This window comes from Scleropages formosus, chromosome 24 (assembly GCF_900964775.1).
Source record: "Scleropages formosus chromosome 24, fSclFor1.1, whole genome shotgun sequence".
NCBI lineage: Eukaryota > Metazoa > Chordata > Actinopteri > Osteoglossiformes > Osteoglossidae > Scleropages > Scleropages formosus.
This window is the reverse complement of record NC_041829.1, coordinates 3,746,591-3,771,870: the sequence shown is the minus strand read 5'-3', so window position 1 is coordinate 3,771,870 and position 25,280 is coordinate 3,746,591. Positions and strand designations below refer to the sequence as shown.

General features: G+C 43.9%; 1 protein-coding gene across 1 annotated transcript in view; it reads right to left on the bottom strand.

The window, feature by feature from the left end:
- The window catches only part of LOC108936360 (thyrotropin-releasing hormone-degrading ectoenzyme-like), a 117,516-nt gene that overhangs the window by 87,662 nt on the left and 4,574 nt on the right, over positions 1 to 25,280 (bottom strand). Inside the window, exons 2-3 of the mRNA XM_029248883.1 lie at positions 23,476 to 23,749; positions 17,010 to 17,136 (exon numbers count right to left, since the gene is read on the bottom strand). Coding sequence (XP_029104716.1) covers positions 17,010 to 17,136; positions 23,476 to 23,749 — 401 coding nt within the window. The remainder of the gene's footprint in view (positions 1 to 17,009; positions 17,137 to 23,475; positions 23,750 to 25,280) is intronic.

Genomic DNA, 25,280 nt, shown 5'->3' with positions numbered 1-25,280 from the left:
AACAATCCGTCAAGAAGAAAAGCAGCCAGCACGGGGCCTCATAAATGCGTGAGAAGAGGGGAAAAAAGTGCGGCTCGGTTTAAAGTTTAAACGCAAAAGTATGTTGAGGTCTTTCCTGTTCCGTTTTTTTTTTTTGACATGCATGTCTGGGCACAGTCACGATAAGCTGGCAAAGACGCGCGTTCGCAGCATCCACGTGTTCTTTCCTCCCGTGTTGCGCCACTTGTCTGCCCCGTTCCTTCTGGTTTCCGAGCCGAATGAAAACCCAGAGAGGCAGTGGGCTTCCGCAGTCCTCTTCAATATTTCCCCACACTCTTTATAACCTAGTGTACCAGTCACTGAAGACACACACAGTACCAGCTGGTTCAAAACACGGTAAATACACTGCCTTGCTCTTGCATCAGCTAGCATTCCGGAAATCATTGCAAGATCGTAATAAGGTTGTTCTCGGGAAGCGCCATAAATGACCAGTGCTGCGGACTTGTGCAGCTGGAACCGATTACAGGTGGGCCCCGATTTACGATGGTTCGACTCGCGATTTTTTCGACTTTACGACGGTGAGCTGGCGATAGACATTCAGTAGAAACCGTACTTCAAATTTTCATTTTTGCCAGGCAAGCGATATGCGGAGTGATACTCTCTCGCGATGCTGGGCAGCGGCCCGCATCTCCCAGTCTGTCACGCAGAGGTGTGTATTAGGTGTATTAAAGGCATTTTCGACTTAAGATATTTTCAACTCCCGATGGGTTTCGCAGAACGTAACCCCATCGTAAATCGGAGACCACCCGTACTGGGTTACTGGAGTCGGAAAAAATGTACCGACTCGGACTAAATGTACCGTATATGCCGGCATGTAAGTCGATCCCTTAAAATTAGAGGTGTAATATAGATTCAGGCCTATATTTGCTGGATCAGTCGACCCCCAAAATAATGTGCAACTTCAGGGCAGTGCTTTAAAGTGGGAGTTGTGGAGTCGGAAGCACACTTATTGGGTTACTGGAGTCGGAGATTTTGTGTACCGACTCCACAGCCCTGTGAATGACATGTGTGCACATTTCAATTACTTACCCTAAAAGCACCAAAGAGTCATGAACACTATTTTGTAAAACAAACTGCATATTTTGGTCCTGAGGAGGGACTTCCCATCACCCCTTGCTGCTGGTTCTGAGGGTGTGTTTTCAGTGTTCTCGCATTTGCGATGCTGAGCATGGCTGGTGATGATCACTGTTCTGCTGGGAATTGCTGGGTGGTTCTTTTCTGTTAACACATTTGAGCAATGCTTTATTACCACCTGTTTGTGTGCATTTCGCTGCCTCTCCTCACCCCCCTCGAGTTCTGCCCCTACTGCTCAACATTGTTTTACACAGACTGTCTGAGTCCATGCACTTCCTCTTATAAAGAGATACTAATTTCTTCAAACTATCCATCAATTCAATATGTTAGAAATAATATATATTTTAAGGTCAATATTTATCACCTTTTTCAACAACAGTATTCTCACCATAACACATCAGGCTTTAAATGGTCTATGCTTATAGTTTTTCAAATAACGTTAAACAGCAAGAGAAAATGCACAAATACTGTTAAAGATCTCAATCCACTGTAATCGACAAAAATATTTTCGGTAAAATTACCGTGTGCAGACACGTTTCTCGCTGATGTGGCATTTGTGGAAGTGTTTCTCATAGTGACACACAAAGTTTCGTTAAAGTTTCATTCTCCCCTAACACTTAATCAACAAGTTGAGTGACAGGACTCTGTCCAAAATCTTACGTTGAAATAAAATTATTTAGAAAGACATTAAAAGATTTGTGACGACTTTAGAAAAAATTTTTGCTGAATCATTATGGCACCACCACTGTGAGCAATAATGCTACTGATTTCTCATTACCGTAACAAAGTTTGCTCATCTGGTTTGGTTTGAAGTGCATGCAACTGGCCCAACAGAGGCAAACAGTGCCAGTTCACAAAGCCACCCAGGATGATGGGAGCCATCGACAACGTCCTTGCATAGCAGGGGCTTTCTCTCTCTCGGCCCCCAAACAGCCATCGCCCAGAGGCCCCGGCACTGCAACGGCTCGTCGGTGTCTTTTTTTAGCCCCATCATATAGAATTGCTCTAACACAGACCCATCTTCCCAGTATCACCGCCATCAGGGCAGCGTCTCTGCTTTCGAACCAGGGCCCCATGCAAATGGATCACACACAGGTGCTTTGCCAACGCTGTTTCAGATCACGCACATTTCCAAGGCACTCTACAGGACCCTGCAGCCTCACTGTTTACATTGATTGGCTGCTGCCTCCTACCTCCACCCCACACATACCCATGCATTCAGTGTGGCTGTAGAGAATGATTCAGAAATGTGCTCTCATGCAAGAACAAAGCCTTCGGTCTGGATTATTCATTTCGGAAAGATAAATACTGAAGGTGTAAAAGTGCAAAAGTATGTTTGATCATATGTTGAAACACGTGTCTGGCTCCATCAATGTGAGTATATCTCACTGGGGCAGAGATGCTCTAAACTTCCAGAGCTCTTTCTACACCTGTGCCACACAACCACAGCAACCACATGTGATTTGCGTTCCCTTCCAGTGGTCGGAGAATTGTTAATCCTACTTCCTTTCTCGTCATCACATATTCCCCGAATTCCGTGCTCCAGGGAAACTCAAACTTAATTTTTGACAGCCAAGTCATTTGCATTGCGCTTTCAGGATTGTAACGACATTTCCTGGAATCGGGAAGCAGAACGCAAAAGGGTACGGACCTGAATGAGCAATCAGCCAGTGGGAGAAATGGCAAATAAATGGACAATTCACATCAACTCAAGACAACAACAAATCAACTTGGGTTATGGGATAAAAATTTAACATATTATGAGCGTTAGACACCAAGAAGAGTTTTTTTTTCAAGGCAAATCAGCGACAAAGAAGAAATTGCCCGTTTCCGCTGTATATTTAGAAATCATTTTCCTTTTGTCATGCAAAATCGCTCCTAGCTTACAACGGCGGGTCGAAGCGGCTGCGTTTTCTTAATCAAACAGCTAAAGTTGAAACCCGCAACCTAGGGACACAAGCACACAATGTTTACTAACTGCTCTATTGTGCTTCCAATTTCATAGTAGACCTGTTTTACTGCAATTTCATGGCAGATTTGCAGGAGGAATTTGATTGCACTTTGGGCTTTCGCTCATCACTGTCAGCATGGTTCCAGATAAACACGGTGCCACAATTCCCATCGCTTTTATAAGCTCCATACCGCAAAGTGTCTTCGCATCACACTTTGAAGACACATGCACATTTCACTTTTAGGAGTGCACAAATCACTGATGTCCATGAACCACCAGGAATAGGGAAAAATTTTGAAGGCCATCAAAATATTGTCTTTCCCGCAGAAAAACGCCAAACGGCATTCCACGGCAGAACTGAAGGCAGTGCAGAACCCAGCCCATTACGGTGCAGGGATCACTGCCACTGTATTCATTGCCTTGTCAGCGTACTTGGTCCTCCTGTTGCACATGTTCCAGTCACCCATTTTTGCACATACAGACAGATTCCATATGTTTATTCACTCTTTAGCTGCATTTTCTTTAATTTCCTTCGCTAAACCGCCTGTGTGCTACGAAGCAAAAGTGACCTTTCGTTTTACACACCAAGTCATTGGTTAGCAGCAAAACACTGTGAAACAGCGTAGGAGTGTGAGGCCACCTTTGACACACTTCCAGTGTTCACAGCTCATGTCTGGATTTGTACAGCTGACTGTGATGTTGAGCAGCCTGGATGGTGACGTTTAAAGGAGCAATTGGTCGACAATCAGCCTTAAATAGGACTTTGTGGAGACAATGTACTTTAATTTTCAGTCATTTTCAATTAATGTCTCAAGTTAATTAATCATTTAAACAATTAAAAAAAGTCTTTCCAATTTTTCATTTGTTATAGGCAGGTTTCTACAGAACCTAACTAGCGAATAAGTCGAGGTACATCCGTATCACTAAGGCTTTCCTCATTGTGAATTGGTGGTTGAAGCGACTTTGGAATAACAAACCAGTTGAGTTCAGAGGTAACTTCGCACCCAGGTTGTGTTCACAAGTTGGGAAACCAGTGTAGTGCGACGAGTCCCGCTCTTGTGTGAAATACTGAAGAACTCGTACCCACTGTGTCACATGTTCCAAAACCCTATGATCCATTTATGGGTATTCCAGGGTCTTCATGGGATTTGTCCCCCCCCCCCCCGAAACAGTAACTGGCAGAACGAAAGAGGGCACTTCTGAGTGGAAAGAAAGACTAGGAGGCTAGGTTTTCTCCCCCCTCTGCGTGTCCCTCCCACTGACAGCCACGTTAGCCATGATTAGAGACCCCCGCGATCCGGAGGTACAGGCACCGCAAACGGAGCAGAGAGAAAAAGGTGAAACGAAAGCCGGAGTGTGGAACGGGAGGATGGGGGAGCTTGGCTCTGACGGTGAGCGATACGGTCTTCTCCCACAGCATAAACAGCACGGACGCACACCGGCTGTGCCATAAACGCCTCGCAGTGGGCGGTGGAGGGTGGGTGATGCCAATGAAGCATAACGTCTGGGTGGAGCACGGCATCTGTCACGCCGTCGGCGGCGAGGTGAAAAGGGGACCTTTCATTGCTTGCGGCTGGAGTGAGCACGGGAGGTGGGGGTGGGGGGGTTTACACGGCTCTACGCGTTTGTCTCCCGCACGAACGGCAGCCAGCGTGGTACGCGTTGTTTGTACGGGTAGCTTTCGCTTCTCTGCTTTCTTCCTCGCTCCCTCCCCCTTTGTCACGATCAATCCAATTATGGGATTACATCGTGGATTATTGACCATCTTCTCACAAGTCCCTTTGGTTCGCACAGAGCCCCTGTTGCAAATGCTGCAAAAAATTGCAATTTACTGAAAGTTAGGTCTCAATGTTTGTTTATAATGCAGCAGTTAAGGCATTAAATCCCTGATGTGGAGCTCTTTACAGTCCGTCTCTCGGGTGCAACGTCTAGGGCAATTAAAGTGAAGAAGTATCGGGGAATCTACCAGCTCCATCAGGCTTCACCCTGCTCTTTTTTCCGCTTTGTTGGTCAAACACCCTATCCTGGAAAAATGAGGAGGACGGACGGCAAAGCTCACAGACTGATAGTGAAGTTTCGTGGACTGAAAGAATGAGAGAAAGAAATGCGGATGAATGTGGGAGAAGGAACTGAGCGACCAGTCCCTTTTCTGCGTTCCCTGAGAGACTCTCACTGGTAACTGAACGCAACATTCACAGTGATACATGCGTTTCCAGCAGCACTCTGACAAAGGCAGGCAAATCCATTAGGTTAGGAGAAAAATGGGAATGATTTAAGGGTGTGAGTGGAGCCGAATCGGCAAGTGTACAAAGGTGGGATGGCAAAGACAGCACAAGATTAAGTAAATTAAACGTCTTCGGCTCTGGAGTGTGAGTACTCACCCGACGGAGCACGTGGAGGGGGATGCGACACTGCACTTTACAATTCCTAAGCGTATCAGTGGGCTCATGGCTTGGGCCAACTTGACACAGCATATGAGTTCTCACCAAACCTTTATGAAAAATCATGTGATTACAGGAAACATGCACAATAATGCCCCTCTTTACTTTGAATTTTAAGTGCTCTTTATACATTCAGCTGACACTTTTCCCAAAACATCAAACAGTGTTAAGCTTCTTACAATTATTTACCCACTTGTACAATGCAGTAAGTTTTACTAAAGCAATTTGGGGTAAAAACCTTGAGCAAGGCTACAACAGCGGGAGTTCGGACTTGATGTGGGTCCTCCGAGTACAACGCAAGAGCTCGAACCACTGTGCCACCTGCTGTTCTACTGCCTGCCTACCCTCATTAACAGCATAAATACATTCGACATGGTCACAATATCTCACAGTGTAATCAATGAAACAAAAAGGCTATCAATGCAGGAAGTAACAGCAGAGCAGAAAAAGGAGACTGTTCTGGATGATCCTTCTTAAACTATGATCTTCTTTATAACTGTTCCTCGCTGCGGCCCTCGGGCCATCGCTTCAAAGTTCCCCCGGCAAATTTCCGTTTTAAAGCATTATTTATTCCCAACGAAATGTCGGAATTTAATAACACGAGTAGACTGCAGAGAGCTGTGCTCTCTTCAGGTTGTTTGTTTCAACAGTCGTTTATCTTTTTATTCCACAGCAGTAATGTGATTTTTATGTTCATTGTACTTTTATGCTTTATGTGTACCACATATTGAGTCCACTGGAAGCCAGAGGTAAATTTCCATTTTATAATTAAAATGGACAATAAAGGTTTGAATTTGAATTGAACAACCACACGTTCAAGGCGCTACACTTTCCCCCCTCAGGTGACCCTTTGGAGGACTCAGTTCCCATCAACCATAAGTTCCGCTCTCAGAGCAGCTACCTGGTGAGTACGCACCATGCACCGCAACGCCAGCCACCATTTTTTCACGTGAACCCCGAGGAGCTGCGCTCTGTGAACATCAGACAAAGTAAGATTTTGTTGCCCACCTCCATCGTACATTTATTTACATTTATTCATCTGGCAGATGCCTTTCTCCAAAGCGACGTACATCTCGGAACAAAACGGTGATAACAGCAGTTGAAGTCACAATTTAGAGACACCCTGTCCAACAGAATGAAACGCTGATGTACGATATACGTCCATTGACTTACGGTGATGGTTCCCACAGCGCAGCTCGTAGGATACATGAGGAGGGTCTCGTATGCCTTTAATAGCAACTTCTATCATCTTTTAGAGAATGGCATGTTATCAAGTTGATATTAATTCCAAGGCAGCTACGCATCTCCTATAGCTCAAATACCCTCTTCCCCCAGCTAATAACTATGGGTGATCACCATGTATATAATTCCAGCAGCCTATTCTCCTCACACACACTCTTTTTCGATATTAAATTAATTTCACAGTGACGGGGTAAATTTAAAAACGGATCTGATCATTTCCGACTGCAGAATTCCAAATTTGTAGTCCATTACCGTACAGTAAAGTGCCAGGACGGCATCAGCATTTCAGCTGAGCTGGAGAAATCTGACGCCCCACCTGTCATTCTAGAGGCACATCCTGAGGGTGGGGGGTGACAGAGCAAAAAGGTCGTCCCATCACCTGAATGCTTCCAAAATGACAACAAATGGTCAGAAATTTCTTGACTAGGTTGGCACCAACGGTAAAAAGTTGGAAAGCGGATTGAAGGCAAACGGCAAAAAGTTGGAAAGTGGATTGAAGGCAGCACGTAACCAGTCCTTCGTTGGAGTAACCTGCAGGTAAAAGTGGTCTTTGGAGCAGCCGCCTCACGCCTCGCAAGAGATCGAGGCTCTGCTACAGGGAGTAATTTCTACATCGATTATCTCGTCGCACAGAAATGAATTCTCTCTGGCCACAGAGTCTGCTCGTGGCGATATGCTTGCTTTCCAATTTCTTCAAGAGGGTGAAAAAAGGCCGAATCTATTAAACTGGGGGCCTTTCTAAATGTTTCCACAGAGCGATCGCTAACAACAAAACTTCATCTGTGAGCCGTGCCAGATAAGATGTATTAATTCGGGACTGAGCTGGCCTCTCCTTCCCTCTGTTTGGACCGTGCGCCACGGACGCAGCTCAAAGGAACTTAATTATCAGTGATAAACTTCATGCCCTGCCATTTCCACTCGCAAGCGATAAAGCATGAAATGGGTCCCAGCAAGCATTCCCCGAGTGAAGATACGGCAGCCATTAATTAAGATGCAGCAGAGAGCCGTAAGAAATTAAAGTGCAAAGGGACTCTTATTACGGATGCTTCCATTCTATTCATATTCCTTTCGCTAAAATTAAGAACAAACGCTACATCAGTAGTAAATTCACCCAATAAAGTGCACTGACTATAAAGGGCTCAGTACAGTGTATTTAAATACATTTCAACTGCAATGATACTGCTAATGAGTTTGACTTTTGCAAAGAAACTGTTTGAAGATATAGATCCAAACGTAGTTTTACATGCGGTGACATTAAACGTACAGTAAAATGCTGTACAATACTGTACATCTTATTGCCATCTAAATGTGTAGGTGTGGAGAAGAGGCCTTCAGCAAAGGGCACGGCGGCTCAACGGGTAGCGCAGGTGCCTCACACCACCTGGAAAATGTGATCAGATGTGGGGTCCATCACATTTGCATGGGAGCTCTGGTTTCCCCCACAGTCCAAAGACACATTTCAAATTAAATGAGGAGTCTAAACTGTCAGCAGTGTGTGGAAATGTGTGGCTACCCTCCAGTGAAGTGCTGCCTCATACAAGGTGTCCTCTCTCTAGTCTAGTGCCATTCGCACCCGGAATAGACTCTGAACCACCACAATGCTGCTTAGGGGAAGTGGAAATTGATAGTGAGTGAGTAAATGGTCGAATATTGTTAACAAGGGACTGTTCTGCTACCACGTGGAGACCTTGCTTCAGCAAGCCATCCCTGAAATGCCCCGGCACAACCACGCTTGTAGGACATCGCTGATGAATCCAAGGGGTGATTATGAAACTCGCCTGACGCGAGGCTGCGAGCAGGAGAGCCGATAACAATCTCTGTGCTCGGGGGGGGAAGGCTGTGAGTCTGACAGCGGCGCAGGGGGTGATGGGAAATTAAATATCCTGAGCAGCGGCGACCTGATTAACAGCACGAGTGTCACCCTCGCATTCTCTTGAATAGGGCGGCGGGGCTGTGAGCGTTTGTAATGAAAGGGGAAGAGAGGGGCAGGGGGTGATGCCAAGAGCGGCAGGTGCATGGATGAGCTTGGGAAGAATCCATCGGTGGCGCAGGTAATGAGAGAGGACTCATTAGGGGTGTTTTGTACAACCTGACGGTGACAGTGGAGCGTTGGGCTCTATCGGCAGAAGAGCACGTTAGCTCAGCGTGTCTCTCAGCGTACGGGGAGGGGAGGTGCAGGCCACAGCCTCCACAGCAGCTCACTTTCAGCCCGCCATAATTCAGTAACGCATACTAAACACCAGCACGAAATCCATGGAAGCCACAATCCGTGACCCGCATCTCACTGCTTGATACAGTCATTGCATATTTAGAACTTGCCATTAAATGGAAACATTTCAATTAAAATTAATGTGATGAGTGCAAAGCAGAGATTGGTTGGTGTCCCCAGCATTTGGAAAAGAAGATTTTGGAAAACATGTTGATGACATCCAGAGTATACTACTGTCAAAGTGTGTATTGGGACAAAGTTAAATTAGTTTACGACAAGTTTCCAGTCTGTTGTAATGGCGCAAAGAGCGGGTCAGTCTTGTGAGGGAGGGGCTGAGAAGCGTGCACGCTTCAACAGAAACGAGTCGCAGAGGCGAGACATGGTAAGATGTTGGAGAGCGAGGAAGTGGGAGTTCGATGCCTGGATGCATCTGGACACCCGCAATAAAGTATCGGATCCCCAAATCATAGTGTCTTGGATCTTGTCTCCTTTCCACCAGGTGACTAGGAAGAGTAAACCTTGGATACGTGAGGCCAAAAGTGCTGAATAAGAAGAGATGAGACAGAACCCTGCCCACCACGCAGCCCACCAGTTCGCCACACTGCTATTCAATGAAGAACAACCTCAGGCCTCATGGAAATGCATTATGGGGGGAAAAAAAGCACCATGGCAAGATCAACACTGGGAAGCAGTTTCAGAGAAACACATTTTAATGTCAAGTTCAATCCAAGGCGAGACAGCGAGGACATTGACTCATGATGACTCAGATCACCGGCTGCTCTTCCCGTGTGTCCTGGCCAATTGATGACGGCTGCCATCGTACCCACGATATTTGCCTTTTTGTGCATCCAAAGCACGTGAAAACTAGCTCGCCGAGCTTTCAGCAGTTTGTATTGCTACGTACCGGATCCTGGCAGCTGAAAAGCACAATCAGCATGAAGGAGCGGGCAGAGAAGCAATGTGCCGCATCGATAATCTACAACAGCACATGCCATAGAGCTTCATGCTGACCAGTGTTTTCCTGCTTTTGTCATTCCATCACAAAACTTTCAACATTCTGCTATATATATATATATATATATATATATATGATATAGGAAAACCTCAAATGCAAGGAGAGTGATACAATATGATGGAATATACAAATAGCTATTACAATATTAATATTGAATATGGCATAAAAAAACACTATTAATAGCCAACCCCATTATAAAAGATCATATTCCCTACAAGCATACTCATAGATATAGAGCTTTGTCTCTTTCATAGCTAACCTTGAAATGTAAAGCATGTCTGAAAGCGTGCAGCTCACTATCCCCCCCTCCCGAGCGCTCTCCGATTACCTCATTCCACCTCTGCTCCCTGATCTATGGCTCTACAAGCTCTGCTAAGCCAATCAATAGGCAGCAAACGCTGCATTAACTCGTGCCGCATTTTGAATTATGCTTTGGAAGTTCTCAGTTCTGCTGCGTGGACTTGAGCCCCGAGGACTGCGGCGTGGACACGGTCCCGCTGCGGAACACAGTTTGGCTACTGTTGTCCTTCTTTCTGGTTTTTTTCTTTTCCGCGTGGTCCGTTATAATTCTGTCCGTGAGCAAACGGATCTAATAAGGCCAGAACCATAGACCCTGGGGTATCGATTCAGTAAGGAACTGCACAAAGCTGGAAATGCTACAAAATCCAAAGGGAAACAATTTAAGCATGGATAATTGTACCTTATTTCATAGTTTTACCCTTGCCTCTGCTCGACTCCACAATCAGAGGTTGTCTGCCACTTTCTGACAGTTGCTTACCTTTAGTCCAATATCTTACGCTAATTAGCAGCACTTCTCGCCCAGCTGTCAGATATACAAACTGTGTTGGAAGAAAATAAAACTGAGCAGCAACACGTGTGCAGACTGTGTTTCCAGAAGCCTCCCCCATGCACTGTCCATCCTTTATGCCCTGGCCTGTCTACCTGTAACAGGTAAAGACTGTTAGTCCTGGGATCTCTTTTTCAGGATTTATTCGCACTCCCTCATCTCACCCTCCATCTCACCACAGCCCAGTGTGTAAAACAGGTCACATCCTTTTCACTGTCCATCTGTCTTTCCATTCAGACAGGATCGATAGACAAAATATAACATTTCCTGCTGGATGCATTACGACTGTCAGGGTGATTGATGCCCCCCCTCCCCATCTGAAATAGGCTCAATACCTGCCTCGCTTCCATTACAGGCAATATGAAGAGAAGCTCCCGGGTATAATGACAAAGAGCGCCTTAATGTTCGGTCGGGGCACTTTGCATTGAAAGCACAGCTCTGTTGTACACCCTGCTCTCATAGCACAGCGATGAGGAGACACTTGAAGATGTGAGGAACAGCTGACCGGATCCGCTCGGCAGGCCACGCTAAGTGCCCCCCCCGTGTCTCGTTGAGGCGGCAGTTTCACAAGGGCCCCCCGTGAAGAGTATGCATGGGGTGAGGTGGGGGCGACGAACAAAAGAAAAATACGCACGTGAAAAAACTACGGCAATTGCCCAGAGGTCTCCGGAGATGACAGAGGGAGTGCAATCAGATCCAGCTCTACCCCCCCACAACCTCTCCCCACAAGCGACGCATCTCCTTTCTTACAATAGATGTTATTTTTACTCTCTACACCGCGAACTTGACAAATGTTGCACCCTGATGACATACAGCAACACACACACACACACACACACACACACACACACACACACACACACAGGGAATCGGTGATCCCTGGACCTGGCCATTTTGGAGAAGATGAGAGAATTTTAAAAGGCACTCTTCACAGGTGGCCGAGCGCAAAAGCAGCCAGGAGCTGCAATAAATACATAGAGAAAATTACCAAACATCGATTGCTTGGATTCTACCTATTGAAAATTATATCCAATCAATCACTTCCTCAGTTCTTCTCTCAGTTCAAACACACCTGAAGAAAGACTTATGAAATGTATCGAACTTGGAAACGGACATGATTTTACACGACGGATTAGTGTGTTTTTCACAAGCTTATCTTTGCATATTTTACTAACTGTTTTCTCCAAAGTGACGCATAATTCAGAGCTCTCAGATTATCAAGAATGATATGGTATTATAAAAAGGTGTCAAATGCTTGTTTTGATGATTCCAACCATCATTAACTGAGACATGTTAAAGCCTGTACGTATTGCTCATACTATTTACAATAATGCTTGCAACATCTCCAGATCCCATATGGAATGTGTTTATTGATGATATTGACAGCTAGCTAGACTACTTCTATGATAGATATTGTGATATTATGGCTTACATTTTGGGAGGGAGATACATACCTGGTGCCTCAAATCATTACTTTTTTTAAGATACATGTACTCTGTGTGTGTGGCTATATAAACACACACAGCAATCCTTTATTTTACAAAATCAATCTGTTCCTCAAAATGCAAGAGAGGAAACCAACAGGAAACAGCTGATGATACAGAAGCACAATCTACAGTACATTACTACACTTATGCTTCCCTTACGCAACTTTCAAAACTTTTTTGGACATGCTTAGGATAAACTTCATTAAAGAGAGTTTTCATTTCAGAACTAAAAAATTAATTATCAAAAGCTGTTATACTGAAATTTCAGGTGAAGACAGCTCATAAACTGATAGATGCCTGTGTGTATATAAAGGACGAGTGCAAAACTATATATATATGAATTATACAATTGTTTTAATGTATGTACAGTAGCCCCCGCTTATCCGTGAGGATATTTTCCAAGACTCCCAACTGATGCCTGAAACCGCGGATAGTACTCAACCTGATATGTTTGTTCTTCTACAGCAGAAGAAAGAAAACTGAGACCAATGCCCAGGTCCTCATAAATATATTGATTTTTTTTTAATTAAGCTTTTTTTATTTTTTTAAAAAAAAAAAAGAGTTACTTAGACACAAGCACTGCGATATCGCGACAGTCAATCTGATAACCAAGACGCTACTAAGTAACTAACGGGTGGGTAGCATATACAGGCTGGATACACTGGACAAAGGGATGATTGACGTCCCGGGTGGGACGACACTAGATTTCATCACGCTGCTCAGAACGGCGCACAGTTTAAAACTTATCAATTGTTTATTTCTGGAATTTCCCATTTAATATTTTCAGACCGCAGTTGACCGTGGGTAACTGAAGCTGTGGAACGCAAACCCGTGGATTAGGGGGGTTAGTATATATTTAAAAAGAAAATCTCCTTCTCACCCCCAAGCTTGGGTCCTCTACCAGAGGCCTTGAAGTTTGAGGGTTCTGCGCAGTATCTTAGCTGTTCCTAGGCCTGCACCCTTCTGGACAGAGACTTCAGATGTTGTTCCTGGAATCTGCTAGAGCCACTCTCCCAGTCTGGGGGTCATAGCCCCGAGTGCTTCTGTTGCCACTGGGACCACTCTGGACTTCACCTTCCAGCACTTCTTTCAGCCCATTGTACTCCTCAATCTTCTCATGTTCCTTCTTTCTGATATTGCTATCACTTGGGACTGCTACATCTATCACAATTGCCCTCTTCTCCTCCTTGTCAACCACCACTGTCTCTGGTTGGTTGGTCAGCAACTGCTTGTCAGTCCGGAACCTGAAGTAACGCAGGACTCTAGCTCTGTTGTTTTCAACCACCTTTGGTGGTCTCTCCCATTTTCACTTGGGGACTTCCAGTCTGTATTCTGCACAGCTGTTCTTGTACGCTATCCGAACCCCAGTCTCCTGTGCCGAAGTCAGTGACACTACCTCTAGGTCATCCAGCTGCTATATATACATATACTTCCATTTCCTTCTTCACCTGGAAAATCTCTGCCAATCATATCCAACAGTAAAGGTAAATATGAACTACAAACAAATCAGTAGTAATATTAATAACTTACTGAGCTTGCACTTTTCTCCAATGCACCTTATAATGTTAAGGTGCACACAGTGATTCCTCCATTTATACAACAGGGTATATTTGACCGGAGCAACCTGGTGTGGGTAACCCGGGTCTTTTTAGTGCAGCACCTGCTGCTTTTAGAACTATGTGCAAAAAGTGACTGGAGTGAACCTGTGGCGCCGGATCTAATTGCTCAGCGAACATCTCGAGGTGTTTGCCAAGTGATGGTGTGTAATTTGGCCCGTGCGGAAAGGGCGAAATAGCATTGCTCTGCGGCTGCTTACAATTCAGCTAGGAAGACAGGGGAACACGGCGATTAACAAGCAGAGCATCATGTTTCGCCCTTTCTCACACAGAGGCGAGTTCACTCTCATTGGGCCGGGAGATAAACAAGGCAGTAAACAGACTGCATCTTCTCTACTCGCACCTAATTGCCTCCTCACGAAAAAGTGCGAGTGAGAGGTGAAGAAAACCGAGCTCCGGCACATGGAGGCTGAAATTATTCAGTGAGAGAATCAACAGAAACATTCAGTCAGTGAAGGTACCACAGATCTGGCAACAGGTGAAGTTAAAAAAAATTACAACTGAAAATGATATTCATCTTTAAAGTTGACAGGAGAAAACCCCAGAGTGGAGTCGCTAGATGTTCTTTAACAGCAGAAGAGCTCAAAATAAGACAGTAAGAGCATTAGGAAGGGCACTGTGCTGCACATCGTGGGTTAAAGAGGAACTCATAGGATGCGTGTCGGCCTTTTCGAGGTCGGAAGGGCGCGATGGTGAAAATTACAGCGGAATTAACTTTGCTCATGTCAAGGACTCTGCTGCCAGCATGTACACTGGGAAGTTTTTTTTGTTGGGATCACTATGGGCCACACAATGAGCGTGTAGGCAAGCAACTGTAGCTCTCGCCTTCCACCCAGATGGCACCTTTACGTAACCAGAACCAATTATCCTCAGAGCACTTCTTCAACAAAGCATCAGTCAGTAACGGAGGAGGCCCCGGACAACTCATCACCAGCCAGCATCACGGATGACATCACTGCCTGACACGATCATTGACGCAAGCCTTCAGCACTCCTTTTCAGGGGAGCCACAGCAAAGTGATGGTTCATGTACTGCATGATGACTGAATATACTGAAATGAACAATGATGACCATCATCCCCCCGTCACTACTTCTTTCATTGCCCACCCCCTAAAACACCAAGAAGAGTAACTATCATTCTTGTGCAGTTTCATTGCAAAATACACAAAGTTTTCATTCATTTATTCATTCAAAAACATTCTATTTCTGCACTTTTCTTGAATATTCTTAAAATTTTGGGGGGGGGTCATCTTACTCCTCATGATTGTCTTTTAGTCTGTTGGAGTCCAAATCATTGCATCAGCGAAACAGGACACGGTGGTGGTGGGAGGCCTCTTATAATCCATGACAAGTGAACTGAATGCATTGATTTTATCCAGTGACTTGAAGCTGAGCTTTTGAGAAGCTGAAGATAAGAGAACAATGGTAAAAGCAGGTTCGCGGTAATTACTGGTATGAGGGGGTGTGCATATCTCAAAAAACGTAGACTATGAAACAACGGCCAAGCAATGCAAAGTAGACAACACACACAAATACATAGGTAAGACCCCAGTAGGTGCAACATTAGGCCTAGAATGCAGGCAGAGGCAAGAGCAGAGCTGTGCAGGACTGGCGCAGGTTAAAGTGAAAGTTCAGCTAATGAAGCGCGCTTGTCGAAGGATTAGCCGCGGTGCCAGGCCAGCTCAGGCTAATCCACACAAATCCCAGCCCAGGGTTAGCCTCTCCTTGCACGCTCATTCTCTCGCCATCTCAGCCTCCCCCCGAACCAACCGCTTTCGCTCCCACAAGCCCAAGAGAGAAAGACCCATGAGCGGAAACTGTTGCATTGATGAGAAAGACCGAGTCCTACACGCCTCCCTCAAACCGTGGTGGTCATGGTCAAGTGCTGCTGCTGAAGAACATGACTAGGACATTTACATTCCCTGAAGTTCTATCTGTAAATATGTGGATGACGCATTTAAATTTCTTCAGCTTGAAAAACTGACGTCTGATGTGCGTGGCAATTGAAAGGAATTCTGGCTGGATCCACTTCTGGAACTTCTTCGATAGTGGTACATCATCATACTTGTGAAATGCTGTAACCTTTTGACCTTCAGCGCTTTATAGAATAAAATTGCAGCAATTGAAGAGCTACAGATGCAGACACGCGAGTGTCGAAACACACAGCTTGTATGACTCCACCATTTTTGCTGGTGCACATCATAAAAGCAGCTGCCTATAGAACTGAGCCTCACAGGAAGCATAAATGTGATTGTAGTAGATGGTCCCACACAGAATTACGGAACAGGTATATGAGATCCGGAGAGTACTGGGTCCAAAAGAGAACCATTTTCAGACATTTCTTGAATGGATTCAGCAGTTCTGAGAGACAACAATAGCACCACAGCAAGGGGTCTGGAGTATCAAAGTACGTGCTGGACTGACAGATGGCCAGTGAAGGTGGCTGGAATGAGGGCAACTGCTGCCATAGCATGAAACATTCTCCTGACGCATGCAAAATGCCCCCCAACTAGACGGCACACTCCTGGAGCCACGGCTCCAGCTGTACGCGCTCAGGAAGAACTAGAGCGTGAACTAGAGCGCCTCACACCTCAGCAGCATCACATGCGGTACATCTGCTCACACATAAAAAGTGACAAACATTTTTGAGCAACCAACCAGCGACTGATGCAAGGATCCTTCAATCTGGCCATGTTGAGAAACACTAAATTAACCCCAAGTCACAGGTGCCAAACTCAGTCCCAGGACGCAAGAGTAGGGGCACATTTGTTTTCCACAAAAATACCTCATTATAAAATGAGCTTCTTAATTGTGATCTATATGATTGTTGTCATCATTCACTTTTATTCATTTAGCTGATGCCTTTCTCCAAAGCGACTTACAATTAGTTACCCATTAACACAGCAGGATCATTTTCCCTGGAGCAATTTAGAGTTAGTGCTCTGCTCAAGGGTACCACAGCAGTAGGTGACATTCACAAACAGCCCAGAAAGAGAATCAGTGTGACCCTTGAAGACAAGGATGAAAGCCTGGTTGACTTCGACACCTGAGCTCCTATAGATGCTCACAGAAACACAGATATTCTTACCCAACTTAGGCAGCGAGTATTTCACTTTGAAGTAGTCTTCATAAAAGTGCAGGAGCCTCTTCGTGATCTGTAGGGCGTAGTCGGCCGAGCCTCTCTCGATGGCATTGGGTCGCGCATACAGGCGGATCTTTGAAGAAACCAGACGGATCAGATTGGGGGGGGGGGGGGGGGGAGGGGAACGAGATGTTTATTAATTATCCACAAGGACAGACATGTTCTTTTCTTCATTAAAGTATAATTTATTGTGTGTGCCCCCCATTCCCACGTGATTCCCACATCATGTTTTCCCAAGGAAGGAAGTCCCAGTTTGCAGAGAACAGCACGTTCATCATGTTAGTCTGAGAAAAACGACAAATCTTTAGTTCCCACCATCCATCCCAGCCCTCGAGAAGCTCTCTTTCTGGCCTACGGTAAGAAAGTCAAGTTGTACTTTATCCTTCTCAATGGTATGCGTCCTTTATTATGTCATCTATTCCAAATCTTTTTATTCAGCCATTTGTGTGAGCATTGGTTCATATGGTGGAAAGAATCAAAGTAACTGTACTTAAGAATAACACATCTGCATCTAAGTCCCTTTCTGCTAATGTAATGCACAAATTGTATTGTTCTATGAGATGTACGTCACTTTAGAGAAAAGCATCTGCTAAATGAATACATGTAAATGCATATGGAGGTGGGTGGGCACAGGGGCGCGGTGGGTTGGACCGGGTCCTGCTCTCTGGTGGGTCTGGGGTTCAAGTCTTGCTTGGGGTGCCTTGCGACGGACTGGCGCCCCGTCCTGGGTGCGTCTCCTCCCCCTCCAGCCCTGCGCCACCAGGTTAGGCTCTGGCTCCCCGTGGCCCCGTATGGGACAACGGTTTCAGGCGATGCACGTGTGTGTATATATGGAGGCATGATGCTGAGATGTATCAAAATATTGACTTCTAAATTTTACATAAACTCCTTACATACATATTTTCTGCAGAAAAGGAAAGCATCTCCTAACTTTAATGCTCAGTTAAAACAAATTGTGGTCTATGATATGAATTTCACCATAAGTGTGGAGCAAATGAGCTTGAAGATTGATATTCTAAGTTCTCATGATATCTTAAGTGCTGACAAGGATGCTAAACTGTGTTAATTTAAAATTGAAAAGGCTGTTCCATGTAAAACACATAGCTTCAGATAATAACATTAAAGTGAAAGCACAAGTATGAGTTAGACCCTTTAGACATAGCGCTGAGATTCTCACTTACTGAAGTGTGGTTCAAACTGAGAATAAGACTAATACTGTACTGCCATCACGATGTTGATCTTTCGCAAATTCTAACACAGGGCACATACCAAATTACACTTTAAAAGAGTTGTTTTATATACTCTATCACTGACCGATCCCTACTTTTTTGAAATTATAAGCCAAACTCCAAAATTCGCTGACAGCAATGCCTTAATGGAGCAAATTTCAAAAGTGCCTGGAATTTAGCGAGAAAGAGAAGTTTCAACCAGATTTATAATCCAAAGGAAGCACTTCAACACTAATATATAATTTCTTAATAAGGAGCTCTTTAGGAATTATCTTCTCTACAACATAGGGATGAAAAGAGCAATTGTTTCCGTCATCACTTTGCTATTCATATGAATCAGTTATAACATAATGCTGATATCAGAAGGACTTGAATATGTACAGGCTTATGAAACATGTATGAATACACTGAATTGCATGAAACAAAGATAACACAGAACTGATGTATTGTTCACTATGCAGGACTTTAGAAACTGCACTCGGTTTACATATTTTTCTTAATAAATGTTAAAATACTGTGGAGTTAATCTCATAAGCAGTTTATTGACCAAAAGTAAGCAGTAAGGATGAAATGTACAGTTTGTACTGTTGGTGAACAGTTCTTACATAATGTAAGACCCCTGTACACCAAATGCTATAATGCACAAATTTTGAGCCATGTGGAATTTAATTAATAGAAGGTACAACGCTGGTGGGTCACAGAATTCATAATAGATCACACAGCTCAGGAGAAATTGCACTGATAAATGATACATTTTTTATTTAAAAAAAAAAAAAAACTAATTGAAATTCCAGCAAAATTCAGAAAAATCAAATAAAAATTCAGCATATCTGATCTATGTGTAAACTTTGAACTGATTACAGTAACTTTACTTCTCCCTTTAATTTGGTATCATTACTGTTTAGGCAGCACCTTTTTCCAAAGTAACCTATAACTCTGATATTATTTGTCCATTTTTACAGCTGGATAAGTCACATTGTACCATGTCAGTGTAAGAAATTTGATCAAGGCTACTGCTGCAGGGAGGCTATTTAAAGCAAGAACGCTACACGTGAAAAGCTAAACCCTTCACTGCTACGTCTCATCATGTGTGGCCTCTACCAGCCCATATACTGTACGTACGGTGTACATCTCCGTGATCCAAGCTGCTCTCACTGCACACAGATCTTTTTAATATTACATTTATTCATTTAGCTCACGCATTCCTACAAAGCAACTGATATTGTTAAACTACCTTCAACTACTTATACAGCTGAGAAATTGTACAGGAGCAATTAAGGTATAAATAACGGTAAGTACCTTGCTCAAGGGTACCACAGCAATGGGCAAGATTCAAACCAGCAACCTTAGTACCTGAAGACAGCAGCTCTGACCACTCCACTATCAGCTGCCTACAGCAGGTCAACGTTCTGATAACCTAACAGCACAAGATGTGTGACTGAATATTGCTGAGGCACCTTGGAGTTTTCAGAAAGCAATTCTTCCTCTGAAGGTCTGCATGAGCTGCTGCCACTTTACAGGAGACCAACTGATGGAATATAATTTGTGTGCGTGTGTGATCTTGAGAGCGTGTCTGCATGATGTTTCTCAGCACACTGGGCTTAAGTCGGATTTTGTGTTGTTCTTGCTGCGCTGGACAATAGCTCTTCCGTCCACATCAGCATTTTAAAAAGTGAAGCAAGCGCCTGCTGTGGAAAATCACTCATGCAAATGGGCAGCATTTGCTATTGAACAGCAGGGCAGAAATCACTACAGACCAGCGCTCTGTAGCTCTCATTGGTTCAACTACACAGCGAGCCTTTCGTGGAGTTAAGAGAGGATCATAATAAACCCCTTTGGTAGCACAGCCTGTGATCTGAAGAACATATGGCATGCTGTGTATGTTTCTGAGCAAACACACTTGTTCCGCTCATGATTACTAAACGTCGCATGGAGCATAAAGGCCATCACACAATACAGAGCGGTGTGCAGAGAAGGACCACAGTGTTTCACGGACAAAAACGAGGAAGGAGATTCCGAGAAATCGGCGTTCTTTATTCGTTTAGCTGAGCCCTTTTCTCCAAAGCAACTTACAATATTAAGCTGTGTGTAATGATTTTACCCATTTACTGTACAAGGCTGGGTAATTTTCACTAGAGCAATTTGGGGCTGGCACCTTGCTCAAGAGGACAACAAGACAAGGTGGGATTCAACCACGAGTCCTTTGAGCTCCAGGCAGCAGCTCTGGCCACTGTGTCACCTGCCACCACACCCCCCCACTTCCCTGTAAAAAGGGAAAAGCAGGTAAAGTGGAGAAGAGGATTTCTGTATAAACGTAGTGCAGAATAGTCCCTCAGTGTAGGCACCGCTGTCCTCCACTGTCACCGTGTTAGCCTGATAGATGTTGCGTGCTGCTGAATCTCGCCACCATGATCGATGGTCTTTGCTTGGGTGTGCAGGGATTATCGGAACCGGTGCAGTGTGCATATAATTGGACCAGACTTATGTGGTAATTAAAGGGCTGTCCAAGGCCCTAATTCGTTGCCATAATAGGATCTAGGGTTCTTTTCACATTCGCCCATCCATTATAGGGGAGGTGGACAGTGCCCAGTGTGGTATGTTGGGGTTCAACTGCTACCAGAACACATCTGTCTCATGAAAATTATCTAAGACCAACAGAAGATGAGAACGAAAAACGGTATCTCGTGAAAATGCTCTAAATACATGTATAAAATCATATTTCCATGCTTTTTGAAACATGTAGTCAACACCTTTAATAGAAAAAAGTTTGCGACCCCTTTGGAATCGTCTGGATTTCTGCATAAATGGGTCCTAAAATGGGATCTGATTTTCACAAAAACACTTATTTCAGAAACACACACAGCATTTTGAACTTGCATATCTGTCTTGCACAAATGGTTTAAATAATTAAGGTAATTGATGTAAAAACTATGGGAACTCCTAGGATGGTGTCATCTTGAAAAGAGGGCAACTTAAGTGAGGTATTCCAAATACTGCACTTGTGGCTTTGAGCTACCCCGCCAATTAAAAATACCACATAATTTTGGTTACCTATTTAAGTACAGTATGAAATAGAATTCTGCTTAGGTACAGTATGGCTCAATCAAAAGAGATTTCAGAGGAGTGCAGAAGAAGCTGTTGACACTCAAGACTGGAAAGGGATACAAAAGGATTTCTAAAGACTTGGGTCTACATTGGTCCACAGTGAAGCAGATGGTTTGCAAACTGAAGAAATTCAGCCCTGTTGATACTTGATACTAGTATAGGGGGTCCTACAAAGATCAAGTGCAACTGCATGCCATGCAAATCACCATACAAGTGGTACAGAACCCTGAGGAGACAGCTGAAGATCTCCAGGTATCTCTTGCACTTGTTAATGACTGCGCTCATACAGGACGTTTACCATAAAACAGACACTGAAAAAAAGAGGTGTTTATGGGAGGTTACCATGAGGAAACCAGTGCTCAAGAAAGAAAACACTTCTGGCAACTCAAGTTTGCAAAAGACCACCTGGATATTGCATGGCACTACTGGAACAATGTTCCATGGACAAGCGAGACAGAACTTTCTATGGAATGCACCTAGCTGCCCCAGCCTAATAACCCCCAGGAAGTGGCTGCTTCAGACCCACCGGCTGCCTGGGGGGGACCTGACAAAAGAGCGGCCCAACAGAGTTCGCTCACGATGTCGCAAATTCCATAAGTGGAAAGCGGTGAATGCCAACCATGTCACCGGAAAGAACATACCTGTCTGGAGCAGAGAAAATAAAGAGAATAAAAGAAGGAGAAAGAAAGAGACAAAATAAAGGTACTGCTCTTTCTGGGTTTAAAACCTAAGTCACTATGGATAAAGTTGAGGTAATCCAAAGGTTACCATGTTTTATATTTTACTTCTTGGCATCAATAAAATATTTAACTGTATAACCTACTCTATTCTTTGATGGAATATTTTTTTGTATTTCTTTATTTAAACTATTATATATGTTACTGTTATTTATTAATAGTCTTGTACTTGTAAGCACGGCAATATTATTATGGCAATCACTGCATTTTGTCAAAATTTTGGCGCTAAATTACGCTGTCTTTGAATGTTTAGTTTTTGGAGTTATTAAAATAGTCCCTTTATTTGGGGGAAGAAAAAAAATTCTAATATATATATATATATATATATATATATAGCATCCCTTCTTTTATTACTGCATCCAGAGGAAACAGTAACTTTTTATTGACCGGTTTACATATGTACACTGAGTTTGTATATATTCAGTAAATTTTTAAAATATACTGCAGTATTGACTAGAGTGGGAATGGCAAACTAAAAACAAGATCCACTCCTGGAATTGTACTCGGATGTCTGGAGAAAAGAAAACGGTATATTCCAACGCTAAAGCCTCCCATGTGAAGCATGGTGGATGGAGTGTAATGGTGTGGGACAGCTGAGCTGCCGCTGGATTTGAACACCTTCTAACCATTGAGGGACCAATGAATTCAATGAAGTTGTATCAGGAACTTGTACAGCAGAATGTCAGGGTGTCTGTTAGTGATGTAACACTTGAAAAGTTTGTGACACGCAACATAACAATGACCCAAAATACACATGTAAATCAACAAGATAGCGGCTCCAACAGAATAAATTCTATATGTTAGAATGGCCAAGAAAGAGCCGTGACCTCAATTCCATTGAAATGCTCTGGCGTGATGCGAAGCAGGCCTTTCGAGGAAGCCGTCCCAAAAATATACTTGAACTGAAACAGTTTTATACAGTGAAATAGGTCAAAATACTTCCCTTCCACCATCCAGGTCTGATGAGCAGCTACAAAGAGAGTTTAGTTTACTGTATTGACATTAAAGGAGGTCCTACTAGATACTGAATATGAGCTTTCACATGCTTTTTCCATCAGTGACCTTGATTGTGTAAACCAATTGTTCAAACAAGTGGTAATGTAAAACGCTGGGCGTTTATTAAATGAGGCTGTCATTATTCATGACGACATCATTTTAGAAGCCATTCATGCAGAAATCCAGAAAATTCCAAAGGACTCACAAGCATTTTGTCACAAGTACAAAAGAAAAATCCAGTTTTACTGAAGAGATTCAGCACAATCAGTAATGTACGTGCACAAGAACCAAACATCTGTTGCATGCCAGGAAAGATGGTGCAACGTGACGCGTGAAATAACTCACCACAACACCGCTCTCAGTGAAGGCCTCCCTGTACGTGAAGTTGCACACGGCCCAAGCCAGGTAATACGTGGACATCCGTGGGGTCCTGGAGAAGTGGTTGGTCACCCATCCGTCTTCATCCATGACGGATGCTTCCACCGGCATGTTGGACAGGGACACATAGGAGCTCTCATGCTTCAAGCTAATCTTGAAAGCCGCTTTATAGATGGGCTCGTCAAAACACGGGAAGGCCTTCCTGGCATGAGTAGGGGAGAACTGCGTCACCGCAAGGTACCTGCGAGGAGGGTGGGGGAGGGGAAAGGTGGAGAGTAGAACATTAGAGATGAGAAACGGCTGAATTCTAGCGCCAAACAAGCCGTCTGAAAACTCTCACGATAAAAAGCAAATCTTTCCTGACACACGAGTTGAAAATGTAACTTTCATAAGGCGCTTAAGCACAAATACATGTTTGAAAATATATTGAGAGTTGCCTCAACTACACATGGTGGGACACTTCAGCTCATCTAATTCCTTTAACAGTCTTCTACCGTAATTTCTCTCGAGCGCTCTTTAAACCTACCCCATGATTAAAGACATTTCCTACGATAAAGTGATATTTAAGAGATATTAAGAAAATGTGGAAGAGGACATTCAAAGGCTACTGTGCCCCAAATAGACTGGTCTGTGCAGGACTGAACCCACTGTAACCACTGCAGGAAACATGTACCCTTTCAGTTCAGTATCTACACTGACATAGGGAAAAATTTCAACACTAAAATATCCAGTAACAGTGCTAAGCAACAGTAGTTCACATACTGCATTCATGCAGCAAAAGGAGAAGCTGTATCTTTCCAACAAATTCTGTTTTTCCTTCCATTTATCCATTTATGTTTTCTTTAAAAATAAAAAAAATAAAAAAAAAAAAATTTAAATTCACTCCACAGTAGGCAATTATCTTTACATCCAAGTGAATAAGATGCAATGGACTTGGCACGTTCGCTCTGGCACACCGTCAAGGAGACCATAAGCATTGACTGACAAGCCTCAGGCTCATTTATCAGTTTCCTTGAGCTCCATCCAAAAGTACTGATAAATAAAAAAGTAAAAATCAGCCATGTGCACTTTGAATGAATAAAGCTCTTTTTATCTTAGATTCTGCAAAATAAGGCATATTCCTTCAGAAAAAAAAAAAAGAAGTCCATTATTCATTATTACAGAGCTGAGAGGCTGAGCACACAAGTCCAGAGGTTCCTCAAAGAGGAGGCTACAGAAAAGAAAGCAGTATAAAGAGCCGAGCCCGTGTGACTTAAGGAAAAGCGATCATCTGAGATACATCAGTATCAGTTCATCTCCCAGCGGACAGAGGAGCAGCTATTAAACTGACCTTCACTCTGTACAAATAAATGTGCTCGAGACCCACTTTGGACTCAACCTTTTTCCCAGGCACCTGCATCAGTAGCTTGTGTGCACACCGTAAATCTCAGTGACACACTGCCATTGCTATGTTTGCCACGAGCGCGACAACTGTTTGATCTTATTTATTTCTTTATTTATTCAGCTCACAGCTCTTCCCAAAGCAAGTCGGACCTCATACACATGTTAGGTATTCAACTTCACAATCATTAACAATTTGTTCCCATTTCATAAATTCAAGGCAAGTACCTCAATGAAGGCTACGACAGCAAGGGTGGCATTTCAAACAGGGACCTTGGGAAGGCAGGGCAAGAATTCTAACCACTGCCTCCCCTGCTTCTCCCACTAGGAAGTGGTATGAATTCCCAGGAGCACCTCCATCATGCCCATAAGCCCCAAAATATTGCGTTTTG